This window comes from Mirounga leonina, unplaced genomic scaffold, assembly GCF_011800145.1.
Source record: "Mirounga leonina isolate KUSES-001 unplaced genomic scaffold, KU_Mleo_1.0 Mir_55, whole genome shotgun sequence".
Taxonomy (NCBI): Eukaryota; Metazoa; Chordata; class Mammalia; order Carnivora; family Phocidae; genus Mirounga; species Mirounga leonina.
In genome coordinates, this window is record NW_023270816.1 from 1208764 (window position 1) to 1222681 (window position 13918).

The 13918-nt window shown below is 44.1% G+C and overlaps 1 protein-coding gene across 4 annotated transcripts in view; it reads left to right on the forward strand.

The window, feature by feature from the left end:
• The window catches only part of LOC118001952 (AT-rich interactive domain-containing protein 1B-like), a 436994-nt gene that overhangs the window by 364248 nt on the left and 58828 nt on the right, over nt 1–13918 (forward strand). For 3 of the 4 annotated variants that reach the window (XM_034992143.1, XM_034992146.1, XM_034992144.1), the window contains 2 exons: nt 11032–11359; nt 13170–13298. In XM_034992143.1, coding sequence (XP_034848034.1) covers nt 11032–11359; nt 13170–13298 — 457 coding nt within the window. The remainder of the gene's footprint in view (nt 1–11031; nt 11360–13169; nt 13299–13918) is intronic. The other variant, XM_034992145.1, reaches the window with a different exon arrangement.

The window sequence follows — 13918 nt, forward strand, 5'->3', positions numbered from 1 at the left end:
ATTCAGCTTACAATTTTGTGTTACATGTTTGAAGGTCTCTGAAAAGAATCACTTGTGTGTGACCCACAGAGGCCATTAGTCCCATCTTTTGTTTCTGATCCAAAGTAGGTAACTTTCTTCTGGGTAAGTTTTGTTTTTAAGGGCTCTCAGAGGAAGATATCGTATAAGCTTTTTTTAAGCCTTTTTACTCTCAGGAGTGGCTTCTCCAAAATTGTTATTTAGTAATAACAACCAACATTTTATTACTGTGTCCTGGGTCCTGTTTGAGGTGGGTTTTTTGTTTGTTTGTTTATAGATTTTATTTATTTACTTATTTGAGAGAGAGAGTAGGGGGAGGAGCAGAGGGAGAATCCTAAGCCGACTCCCTGTTGAACACGGAGCCAGACCCGGAGTTCGATCTCTCAACCCCAAGATCACGACCTGAGCCGAAATCAAGAGTCGGATGCTCAACTGACTGAGCCACCCTGGCGACCCTGAAGTGTTTTCCATAGAGTAATTGATTTAATGCTCACAACATGCTCTGTGATAGATATTATTATTATTCCACTCGGCAGATGAAGAAACTGAAGCATACCGTAGGTAAACAGCTTCACCAGGATACACAGTGGTCATGCCAGGATTCAAATTCAGGCAGACTTACCCGTTTTCTTAATTAATGGGAAGCTGTGACGTTATCCTCATTTTGCAAATGAGCAGTTTAAGTAATTGACCCACAGTCCCACAGCTAGTAAGTGTTAGAGCCAGGGTTCAAATCAAGGGAGACCTCAGACACCACTCACATAGTCCTATGCCTCTGACGTACCCCCTCCTTGCTGGTTCATTCATTCAGTGAGCCCCTGAAGAGACAAAAGACAAACTACTCGAGGAACAAGGAACATTTTGGGAATACAGGCTTAAAAATACATCAAAGATACTAAAGATGAAGAAAAAAAGTTTCTATGAAGTTAAGGAAATTTTTAGAAATGTATATTAATACTGTAAAATCTGAATTATTAAATATACAAATGGAATGAATCCAATCTAAATGTTTGAAAATGTTTAATTGCAGTATATTTTATTGAAATAGTACTTTTCTACCTTCAAGCAAGTACATGTAGTAACTACCTCTATAAAATAGGGTTTCCAAGTAGGGCCATAGAGACTTGCTTTAATAATAGAAAGGAGTTATGTAATTGACATGTTAATTATTAATGAATTTGGGGGAAAGAGAGCTGAAACAAATTTCACCTATAAAGGTGAAAGAACAAAGACCATCTTGTTTTTGTGTTCCCTAGAACAGTGTCTGTCACACTGACCACAAATATCTCTTGCATATTTGTCACTATTTGCAGAAAATGGGCATCTAGCCTTAATTTTGCTATAAATAAGCAATTTTACCTTGGGCAACTAAATAATTCTGAGCTTAGATTCCCCTCAGTTCTCACTCACTTGTACGAGAGTGTCTGGGCCACCACATACAGCTGCACAGGTTGTGTACTGATACAGCCCTGGGTTTATGCCTTAATTTGTATAGTGTATGTCTTAGGAAGCAGGGATCTTTTAAGTAGGTGAGCCTTATGAGACTTTTATTTCTTTCCTTTTTTAAGATTTAATTATTTATTTTAGAGAAGGAGTGTGCATGCACGTGCAAGTAGGGGGAGGGGCAATGGGAGAGGGAGAGAATCTCTAGCAGACTCCCCGCTGAGCACAGAGCCCAACACGGGGCTTCATCCCAAGACCCTGGGATCATGACCTGAGCCGAAACCAGGAGTTGAACGCTTAACCGACTGAGCCACCCAGGTGCCCTGAGACTTTTACTTCTAAATTACTTGATAAAAGGTATTTTCTTCCAGAGTTTAAAGATTTGGTGGTTTTTTTTGTTTTTTTTTTTTCTAAAAGAGATGCCTTCTGAAATATTCCTTCTCCCTTCATTAAAATATATTTCTCAATGCATTCAGAAAACTCCAAATCATACCTAGTTGAAATGTGCAGTTCCAAAATAGTGAATCAGACATTAATAATGTTACATCTGTTTCAGTTGAAGAGGATCAACGCATAAATGTCACTCATTGCGGCCCCTAGCTACTTTAGAGTACCTTATAGGCCCATGATATCCTTGGTGTCACCATGACCCAGGATTTTAGTCTCTACTATTTTAAGTCCTGAATCTCATTCTTATTATTGAATTACGCTAAATTCAACCTCTCTTCGAAAGAGGTGAGATGCGTCTGCCCTGTGGATTCATGTTTCCCCTGGACAGTGCTGCAGACTGACCACATCCTGTTCTTTGGCTTTCCAAAGGCTGCTTTCTCACTCCCTGTTCAGTTAACTCATTTTTCCCCCCTTGAAACCGGTTGTGATACACATGACAAATTATAGCCTCCTATTACCATATCACCGTAGCCTTATTTTATGGTTAAATCAACAGTACTAGGCAAGTGTCAATTCCATGTTCTATATTGTTTTGTTGTTAAAGAAATATTCCAGGGGCGCATGGGTGGCTCAGTCGGTTAATTGGCTGCCTTCGGCTCAGGTCATGGTCCTGGGGTCCTGGGATCGAGCCCCGCATCCGGCTCCCTGCTCATCAGAGAGCCTGCTTCTCCCTCTCCCTCTGCCTGCCACTCTGCCTACTTGTGCTCTCTATCTGTCGATAAATAAATAAAATCTTAAAAAAAAAAAAGAAAGAATAAAGAAATATTCCAAATCTCTATCTCACTGATATTGGGAAAAAGAAATTGAAGTAGGTCAGTTTACAGTGAAAGATTGTTAATGCAGTTTTCTTTTGATGCTCAAATTTGGTTTTCACGTTATAAGATTTAAGCCTGAATTTTTCTTAATAGACCGATAACCATCACAATTTTATCAAAACCCAGGAATTTAGGAAGGAGTGAAGATAATTTAAACTACAAATCAACTTAAAATTTAAAAAAGGAAAAAAAAAAACATAAAGCAGCTTTAATTTTGACCAGTGCAAAACTCTTTTCCCTTGCTAATTAAAACCAACAGCACTCAAGAGTGCTGCCCTTCACTCCCCTCGCTGAAGAAGCACATCCTTGTGAAATCATCCAGTGGGCTGTTCCTCTAAGACAGGGCTTGGTCATGACAATCCTGGAGAGCACTGTAGAAATACAGCTGTGGACATTCAGCTTTACTTGACATCTTAGCAAGGTGCCTTTTCCTCGGGCTCACAGCTCGGCCACTTTTTTCAAATGTTTGAAAAGAAATGCTTTATTGAGTGACAAGTGACAAATGGGTGAGGGTCCCTCTCAGCCCTCAGGGGAAGCAGGTCAGAGCTCCCCCTCCAGGCAGTGCTGTCCCCACGTGCACAGAGCACAGGGAGGACAGAGGTGCTCAGGCAAGGCGTGACAGTGGTGACCCTGAGACTCTTTCATTTCTTACCATAGAGATTTTACTGTTTTACACTAAATTTTGCTATTGACTTGAGATAATACCTTTTTACATTTTTTAATGTCAATGTTTACTTCTACTCGGTTTGAGAAATAAATTTGAATGTCTGTACGTGATGAAAGTAAAAACCGACCTATGATGCAATATATAAAAAAAGAATTTCACTGATTAAAAAGTTACTAATACTGGAACAGTTTCTCTCTGTTCCTTGAAAGGTTCTATTTATTGACTGTCAGCATCCAACAGTAGTTACAGTTATTATTATTTTTTTCCCCACAGCAACCTCATGGGACAGATAAACTTGTATTATACCCTTTTTACAGATGAGGAAACTGAACTCGGGAGTGACAAGTGGCTTTCTGAAGGTCACACATAGCAGACGGTTACCCCCCCTGCTCCTTCAGGGCCTGTGCTCTCTTCCGCACTCACCGCCCTGGAGTCAGGTGCTGCTGGTATCTGACGGTGCCCGTCCGTCCCCTGGGCCTGTATGATGTCACCCTCCATAACAGTTGTTTCTCTGAAGATGCACTTCTTCCTGAGAGGCCCCCTTCCTCGGAGTGGCTCTCCTCAGTCTCCTCGGCAGGGACGCCTCCCCTCGCCACTCTGTATAAATCTGCTGCCATGTTTCTTCAGGGCACTCACTGGCACCACATGACAGGGTCTAGACTTCCTTCTTTGCCTGTCTCTTGCCACCAGAATGTCAGCTCTTTGCCTTCGTTTGCTGCTGAATCCCCAGCCATTTGCACAGAGCTAGCATGTAAGAGGCCCTTAAGAACTATTTCTGACAAAGATGAAGATGGAGAGTTCCAGAGACACTGGTACCTTTTCAACCCTACCTTGATGCTTCACGGGGTTGGGGTTGATGACTTATCTTTAGGAGGTAAAACGAAGGATCATTTTTGTCTATTTCTCTTCTGTGCATCTATATTCTCTGCACCAAATTTGCATTATTGTATAATTAAATTTTTTTTAAGATTTTATTTATTTGACGGAGAGAGACCACAAGAGAGGGAACACAGGTAGGGGGAGGGGGAGAGGGAGAGGGAGAAGCAGGCCTCCCACTGAGCAGGGAGCCCGATGTGGGGCTCTATCCCAGGACCCTGGGATCATGACCTTAGCCGAAGACAGGTGCTTAATGACTGAGCCACCCAGGTGCCCCTGTATAATTAAATTTTTAAAGGGGTCCCGTTATGTAACATATGGAAAGAACCACCAAAAGTGAGCCACTGAAGCCATACTGTGAGGTAGTCGGCCTTTCCCCCTCTGTTCCAAGCTTTGTGCAATATGGTTATTTCTCTTACATTGTGAAGACTTTTTAAAATGCATGTTGATATAGGGAAGATATGTTGCCATAAATACCAATTCCAAAACAAATTCTCTCCATTCCCACAAATAGTAGGATTTAATGCAACTGAAGGTAAGTCAGCTTTCATTTTGAACCTGCTTTTGTGGTCTTCATATCTACTCAGTCATTTTCCCTCCAAAGTAATATCTAAAAGAGCAACATTGTGTTATCAGCCTGTGTAGGAAGCTAGAGTTGGAAGAAGGTTTTTGAAATATAACTTTTTTTTTTTTTTAAGATTTTTTATTTATTTGACAGAGAGAGACACAGCGAGAGAGGGAACACAAGCAGGGGGAGTGGGAGAGGGAGAAGCAGGCTTTTCACTAAGCAGAGAGCCCGACGCGGGGCTTGATCCCAGGACTCTGGGATCATGACCTGAGCCGAAGGCAGACGCTTAACGACTGAGCCACCCAGGCGCCCCTATAACTTTTTTTTTAACACAGAAAGGATCTTACTGAAATATGGTAACCAGCAAATAAACATGTGAAAAATGCTCAAAGTCATTCTTTGTTAGGGAAATGAAAATTAAAGCCACAGTGATATCCACTTGACACCTACTGGAATGGCTCATTTTTTTTAATTGACAATATCAAGGATGTAGAACAGTTAGAACTCATACATTTTTTTTTTTAACTCATACATTTTTTGGTAGAGTTTCTTATAAAGTCAAACATGCACTTACCGTACAACCTGGCACTCTCATTCCTGCCAAGAGAAATGAAACCTGTGTCCACACAAAGACCTGTGTGCAAATGTTCGTAATTGCCAAAACCTGGAAATAACTCAAATGTCCACAGAATTGAATGCTACTCAGCAACAAAAGGGAACAAGCCACTGATGTGTGCAATAATGTGGATGGATTTCAAAAGCGTGATGCTAAGGGAAAGGAGCCGGACACAAAAGACTACATACTGTATGATTGTATATGACATTGGGGAGAAGGCAAAACTGTAGGAAGAGAAATCAGATCAATGGTTCCCATGGGTGGGGGTGCGATTGACCACAAACCGGTGATTTTTTGTCATGATATAGAAATACCCCATGTCGTGGTGGTTATAGGACATATAGGATTGTTATTGTATGTAAATTCTATCTCTATAAACATGACCTAAAAATCATACTATAGTAGACAGCTATAAGAAGTGGTGAACATTACTAACTAAACGACAAGGTAAATGCCTATTTAGCCCTAATTCACAAACATATTTATCATAATATATAGCTAATTAATCCATTTTATTTTTTCCTGCACCGGGTAGAGTGTCTGGTCTGTGATTTGGGCACCATTTTACCCTCCACAGCATGGGGATATAATACGGAGCCTTGCGTGTAGAAGTGATTCATAAGGAATTGTCGAATGGTAACACTGAGAAGCAAAACTTCTTATGTGAGTGGAAACACTTAATAGTTCAAAAAAGCAGGAAGCTTGGAGTATTGATTGTAACTAGCAAATTTAAATATTCCAGAGTCAGATACAGAATTTTTTGTGATCCTCCTAAAATAATGGTGACTCAAATAGAGTCTAGCTCCTTGTTCCTCTGTCTGGTGCTTGAATATACCTCCTGGTGGGTTGAAATCTGAATTTATTTGGTGACCAATTTTCCAGAGCTGGTGTGCCAGGATGAACCCACTTGAAAACTGTGGGCTCTCGGACTTGGCTGCAAGACCCGTCCAGCTGAGGTGGGCTGGCCCAGCATCTGCTGCCTTCATTGTGCCTAATGCTGGATCCATCTGTTTTCTGTCCGAGCTAGTGCCAACAAATTACTAATCTATTAGAGAAACATGGAAATAAGATTGCACTTCTCATTCCTGGCTTTTCCTCTCATATTTTGCTTGGCTTATATGTTTGGTTTTTGTTTATTTGGGGGAGAAAGATACGTTATCGAGTAGGCAAAGGGGGGAGGCATTAATCATTTTTCACTCCTTCCACACTTCTTTTAAAAGACTGTGGGGAAAGATCATCAATTATCCATGCTGTTGATAGTATTATGATTGTTGATGATGACGGTGGCAGCTATCGTTTATTAGGGGACTCTGTGCTCGGCACTCTACTAGTCCCTTTATACCAGGTCCCCATTACCGTTCTTACTTTACTGATGGCAAAACTGATGTTCACATACGTTAAATAACTTATCCAAGGTCATGCCGCTATTCAGACCCCAATTCTAGAGACTGTGCTTTGTCCATCACTGCCTCTTAAGCCATTTAAAGCCTTTAGAAAGCATTTTTATCCAGGCATGTGAGTTTAATGAGGAAAGTCTTTAGCGTTTCAAGGAGAAGAAAAGGGGACTTTGTATTTCTTCTCCCAAATAGAGGCCTCTATAATTAGAACATATTCCCTTGACATGTGCTTTTGAGTGCCCATTCATGGAATCAACCCAGCTGATTGAGGAAAATGAGATTGGGAGCCCAGCACTCAACGGGCCTTTCTAAGCACAAGTGTGTGCATGCGTGTATGGGTGTGCATGGTGGTTGTGCTCTCACGCAGACCCCGCCTGCCTGCTGTCGGGAGACCAGCTGCGGAGTCGAGCAAAGCCACTGAACCACAGCTCTTCCTCTTAGCACGCACCAGGAATGAGAAGGAGGAAGTAGGGTCCAGGGTAACCGACCATCTCGGTCATTTCTTTCCTTTGTGTTCCTTAAAATACAGAGTCTGACTGCCAGTGGTACCCAAAGCGCAAGAGCCCGGGGTGACAGAGTTTCTCTGTTCTGACCGTAAGCAGAGTTCAACAAAATCAGGAACTTTCTTCTCTTACAAAACTGCGTTGTGGGCCACGTCTGCCATAACCATGTCTAAACGCTTGTTTTCTGAAACAAGATTAAAGTGTTATTTCATTTCCTTCGAAAGCAAAGCGTACATATGTTTTCACTGAATCAGGTTTCTTCCCAAATGAGTCACTTACCAAGTGCTGGGGAAGGACGGGAGCTAGTAATCGAATGAATATGTGAATTAATTTCATTTGCATTCGAACTGTGAATGAGTTTATTTATTTTTAATAAAAAGCAAGTGCCAAAAAAGAGCACTGTGCTCCCTGATGCTGTCAGACTCTCTGGCAGCGAGGGCGTGTGAGGTCAGTGAGGATGGAGAGGAGAAGCCTTAACTCTGCCCCCAGAGAAGCATTCTGAGGATTGTGCTCCCGAGAAGGCGTGGGAAGAGGCAGGCCAGCAGCCTGCCCACCACACCGTTGTCCCTCACAAGCCGGGGAAGCATAAGGTGCCCTTTCCACCACGATGGTGGGACTGGAAGACAGACGGGGACCTTATGTGGGGGCCTGTGGGGTGGGAGGTTCCAGAACAACAGAACTTTTTATAAAGAACTTTAAAATTGATGAACAGTGAATGTCTTACCTTTTACTTGGAAACAGTGCCCGTTTGATTATTTCCGCAAAGGCAGAGTATTTTCTTAGGAAAAAGCGGTTTAAATTCAAGGAGCTGGCCATAAAATACTGACTCACGTGGGCCTGGGTGGTACCTGAGGTCATTGGTATCACACCTCTCCTGTTCCTTCTAGTCTGTTTTGTTTTCCTCTCCATTTCCAGTTCCTGAAATTGCTAGTGCCTCACTCTGTTGTCATTCCCCTTTAGGCTTTCTTTAGCCTTCCAGAGGACATTCAGGGTCAAAGGGTGCTGGTTGTCACAAGTCCCTTTCTCTGCTGGCGGAGCGCTATATTAGTTGGTCCTAAGGTTGGTCTGTAGCAGGGGCCAGCAGATTATGGCCCACTTTGTCCCACCACCTGTGTTTGTAAATAAAGTTTTATTGAACACAGGCACTCTCATTTGTGTATGGAGTGCCTCTGGCCACGTCAGGGCCATAGTGACATTTTAGTTGAGACCATCTGGCGCAAATAGCCTAAAATATTCGCTGTCCAGCCCTTTACAGAAAGTGTGTCGGCCCCTGGTTCGTGTGAGTGGTGACCTTCCTACCGTCTGCAATAAATAACACACTTCATGGATACCCAAAAAAGAAAGTTCATGTAATGCACCTAACAGAGAGCAAGTACCCCGTCCTTGTTGAAAAGTCCATGGATCTTGTAGATTTAGGTGATGCAGCTTTACATGTGTGGACTTAAGAAAACCTGGTTTTACAGTTGTGATGATATGTCACATAAGTACGGTTTTTCCTTAAGCATTTGAGAGGCCACACCATAGTGTCCTGTGCTTGGACTCTGAACACACAGATTACCTGAATGCGAACCATGCCTTCTCTGCTTAGTAGGCACATGACCTTGAGACAGGCTCTTTAACATCCTATCCTGTGCCTCAGGTTTCTCATCTCTAGAATTAGGGTTGCAATAACAGAGACCTCTTAGGCTTGAATACAAGGATTAAATGAGTTCATACAAAGAATTTGGAATTGAGCTTAGCACATAGTAAATATTAAGTATTTGCTTTTATTATTGTTACTCATCAAATCCGATTTCTGCTGGAAAACCTGGAGAAACTCCTCCTTATCTTCAAAACACAAGGCCCTGTTGAACCTGACCTCCCTCCACCACGACCCCCACGCACAGTGACCCATCCTCACTTTGTCTGCTGTCTGGCTGGCTGGGCCACGTGCGCTGTCCTCTCTTCTGCCTTACTCGCCACCCAGATACCTACCCCCTACCATTTTCATGCGCCTGTTTGCAATACTTTACATACATAATGTCCTTTAACCCTAGCAACTCCTCAACTAGGCAGTATTAGAGAGGATTATCTTTGCTTTATGGAGAAGAGGGCGAAACCAAGAAAGAGGAGAACAAGTTAAGATCTTGTAGACATTATGTGCAGAGCCTTCACTCGGTGCCAGCTCTCCGCGTCCCAGGGCCTGGCCACCCATGGGCTCCTGAGGTCGCAGCCCGGCAAAGAAATCTTCCCTGAACTCCCCTACCGCACTGACCCCTGCCCCCCCCCAAGCAGATTACTCTTGCACTTTTCTTGCTTTTATACTTTTCCTTGTCTTATCCCTTCTACTCCACCTCACTCTCACACACACACACACACACACACACACACACACACACACACGGTGAGCTTCTTGAGTGCAGGAATTGCATTATATTTAACTTTATATCCCCTAGAATGGTTATGTTGTTTTGACAAGGAGATTCTTCCAGAAAGCAGTAAGAATTGATTGAGAAACGTTAATCCATATTCTGCAAATGCCTTTTACACTCATTTTATTTCATTAATCATTTGTGGGAAGGCAGCCTATTTTATTGGTTACTTACATGGGTCCCAGAATCCTTTTGCTTGAGCTTGAACCCTAACTTACTGGCTGTTGATTTTCTTCATTTGTAAATGGAATCGTCGTCATTTATATGTATTTTTTATATGGTCATCGGAGAAATGAATGAAATCATTTGACGCAAAGCACTTAACCCCACGTGTCATGCGTAGTGTGGTTCAGCAGTAACTATCTGCAGTCATTATTATTATTGGAATGACATCGCATATGCCCTTAACTTACCTGACTTTAATCTGTGTGTACTCAGTCAAAATAAAAGGTGCGGAAGGAGAGAGAAGACAAACTCTTGAAATAGCTGGGGCCCTCGAAGCTGCCGTTCTCCTCAGTGTGTTCCCCGGTGGGAACGGGGGCTGGAGGCGTGTTCGTGGCCCTTCACTTCCTCCCCCCGCTCTGCCTGCTCCCCGCGGAGTCAGCATCTCACCGTGCTGGACGTCAGGGCGGTGCTTGAAAGCACATTTCCTAGGACATGGCACCAAGCATAAAGCAGCGGCTTTCTCTGGTGCCCGGGGGAAAAACAAACAAACACACAGACAGACAAAACGTGCTCCCAACGCCAGAGAAAAATGGGTTGTTTGGCCGAGCACCCACACGACACCTCCTGCGGGGTTTTGGAGGATAATTTTGACCGTGCGTGCACCTTGTCTTCCGTGTCCTCTTTCTGAGAGCCCTTTGTCAGAGCTGTCGGACACTGGTGATGTAGTGATGCAGTCTCGGTGGTGTGTTCCTAAGGACTAGGGCTTGAAATCGCCACTTTGAAAGGTAAGCACGTGAGCTCCGGGTGGACTGAGGCGACACTCGGTACTAGCATCCCTTGCCTGTTTCTGGATGGCTTTAATGGTTCGCCTAAATGGCCCCTCCATCTCTCAGTGGTCCCATGTGGCTCTTTGCCTTTGGAATGGGCCGAGAACATGTGTTGACCCTGCCAGCCTCATCCGTGCCAACAGGGGAAGGGTTAATAAGGATAATGACGACTATGCTGTGTTGACCGCATTGTTGGACAAGAAGCCTTTCCAGTGAATGTTCTCACCAGTCCAGATAAAGTAAAAGGCTTTAATTTGTGTTTGCTTTTTGTTTAGGTAACTACTCCAGACCCCCAACGTATAGCGGGGTGCCCAGTGCAAGCTACAGCGGCCCAGGGCCCGGCATGGGCATCAATGCCAACAACCAGATGCATGGACAAGGGCCAAGCCAGCCATGTGGTGCTATGCCCCTGGGACGAATGCCATCAGCTGGGATGCAGAACAGACCATTTCCTGGAAATATGAGCAGCATGACCCCCAGCTCTCCCGGCATGTCTCAGCAGGGAGGGCCAGGCATGGGGCCACCGATGCCAACCGTGAACCGTAAGGCACAGGAGGCAGCCGCCGCAGTGATGCAGGCCGCTGCAAACTCGGCACAGAGCAGGTATGCCGTCGGGGCAGGCGGTCTGCGTGCGCACCTGTGGGTGCGGGTCGCGCACAGAGCTGCGCCGTCGCCTGGGTCACCCGGGCTGGGGAGCGGTGCAGTGTCGTTCGGCTTGGCCGTTCCTTTGGTGTTAACACATGCGGTCCCATAAAGTACAGAGAAGTAAATGGCAGACCACGTTCTCTGAGACATCGAGGAAGGAACCCGAGTGGTGGGCGAGTCCCTTGTGGGAGCTTATTTGGAATGACTGTGACTAGTCATTATAACCAGCGCCCCAGGGCGGTGGCATATCTGGGTGGTTCCGGTTAGAGGAGCGAGGTTTAGGCTGGAAAAGTCTAAAGCCGAAAAAGTAGGCTTTTAAAATCTAACCCACTGAAAAAGAACCACCTTCCTTTTTTTTTTTTAACCCCACCATAAAAATCCTTATAAAATAGAAACTTTGTCTATGCACATATTTGTATTGTGTGTGTTTGTCTAAATGTTTCTGTGTGAGATTTACAGATTTCATATTCTTATGTTATATTTTATTTTTCTGGGCATACCTCTCTATCTGTCCAAACCAAAATATGGCTAATAAAGCAAAGATAATATTTCATAAAGTTTAAGTTGATAGAGCAAGGCTTTAGCCTCAGTTACATACTTGTTTTCCATCTTGATTTTTTAAATTCTTTAAGTAAATATTTAACCTGCATAAAAATAACATAATTAAAAATTTATGAGACAGAAGCGAATAGTTTTAAGAGAAGCATTTATAGATATGTTTTAAGTTATGTTTAACATATGTTAAAATATGTTTTAAAACAAAGTACATTGAAAGCTATGTATGAAGATATGTGGTCTTCAGAAGAAAAGATAGAAGAATCTGATTTTTGTCAAAGGGAAAGAAAAATGTGTGTGTGTGTATGTGTGTGTGTGTGTTTAAATGTGTCCCTTTGTTACTTTTCCTCTGAAGCTGCTATTTGGGGAATGTTAGGGACCCTTCAGTCTCACCGTTTGCTCCAAATAATAATAAATTTCCCTTGAGGAATCAAAATGAAAGTCAATCATTCTTTCTCTCTCCCTCATCCACATTACAGTGAGTTAAAATCTCCTGAACCCCACCACTATATACACTAAACCGAACTTTAGGGAATGTTTTAATAAACCTGTCCACGAAGACTGGTTTGCCTGGTCCCGTTGAAGTTCTGAGTTAGGTTTAACACACGCTGTCCCCGTAACTCCTAAAACACCGTTGTTGCAACTCCTAAAGCACCAGCTCTTCTCAGGTAGAAAGTGCCTTATGGCCCTGGACATGAGGCCTCGGACGGTGGCCTGGGAGGAAGATAACCACAGAGACCAAGGCATAGCCGTTCGACGTAAAAGTCTTGCTCTGCTCCCTTCCCAAATCAGTCGATGTGGCATTTTATCTAAATTCGTGCGGAGGTACACATCCCTGCCTTGTCATTGTCTGCTTCTGCTCGGCAGGCCATTCCAGAGCCTTGCCTCCGCATCCTGCCCACTGTAGTTCTCGGGGCGTTGTAACTGAGGACTGTGTATTTCGGCTTGTGCTGAAGTCAGAGGTGCGTGAAATGTACACCAAGACTAGATCTGAGAGTCTTACTCGTCTTTCCCCTTTGCCCCTGCCCCCCACCCCGCCCCCTCTTTTCAGGGAACCACCTCCAGTCCCCCTCTCAGGAGCTGCATGGTACAGAGGCTGAGGCCACATTCTGTAGCCCTCCACACCTACGTGTGGACAGAACCTAATGCACAGGGGGATTCATACTTGTCTACAGAGCAAATCCAAAGAGGTTGTTCTTCTGTTCTGCTTTAGGCCACCATACATTAGGTCGCCTGCTTATCCCAGCCAGTCTGGGGCTGGGGGACGCCCCATGTTTTCTTCCCAGCACCCCAACTATGGCAACTCTCAGGCTCCCCTGATGCACCAGCCTGACCAGTACGGGTAGGTAGCCACATACCCTGACTTGCTGCGGGACCTGGGCATTTTTTTTTTTAAACCGTTAATGACCGTGCCATCAAGCTGCAAAAGGAACACCCAAAACAAGAAAGTGAAAGACCTAAGAGGAAATCCATCCCAGAGGGGGTTGTCTTTTTGTTTCTTTTTGTTTGTTTCGGGGTTTTTGTTCGTTTTGTTCTGTTTTGTTTTTCACTCTTCTGAACGGTCCCGTGGTCATGTGGTGGAGCCCTGCATGCCGTCCCCCAGATCCTGTCTTTGCATGGCTTTCGGCATGGCTTCTTTTCCTTCGTGCCTGAGAGGGAAATGCAAACTTTTAGCTCCGTCAAAGGGACGAAGTTCCCTCCTCTGGCGTGATTTCCCCTGCTGTCGTCCTCGTGTTGTCTGGGAACTTGTGTCCTACGGCCCTGTTATCATGACTGTGTTGTTCTCATTCCTGCCGCTACGATGACCTGCTCCCACCCCCCACCCCCAATTCTGAGTGCAGCGACCTCATTTGACAGGAGACTCACTGCAGGAGACATGACTCAGGTTATTAATAGGACTTAAGAGGGGTTTCATTATATCATCACTGAGCAGACGTCTGTGCCAAAGATTTCTATTATTTC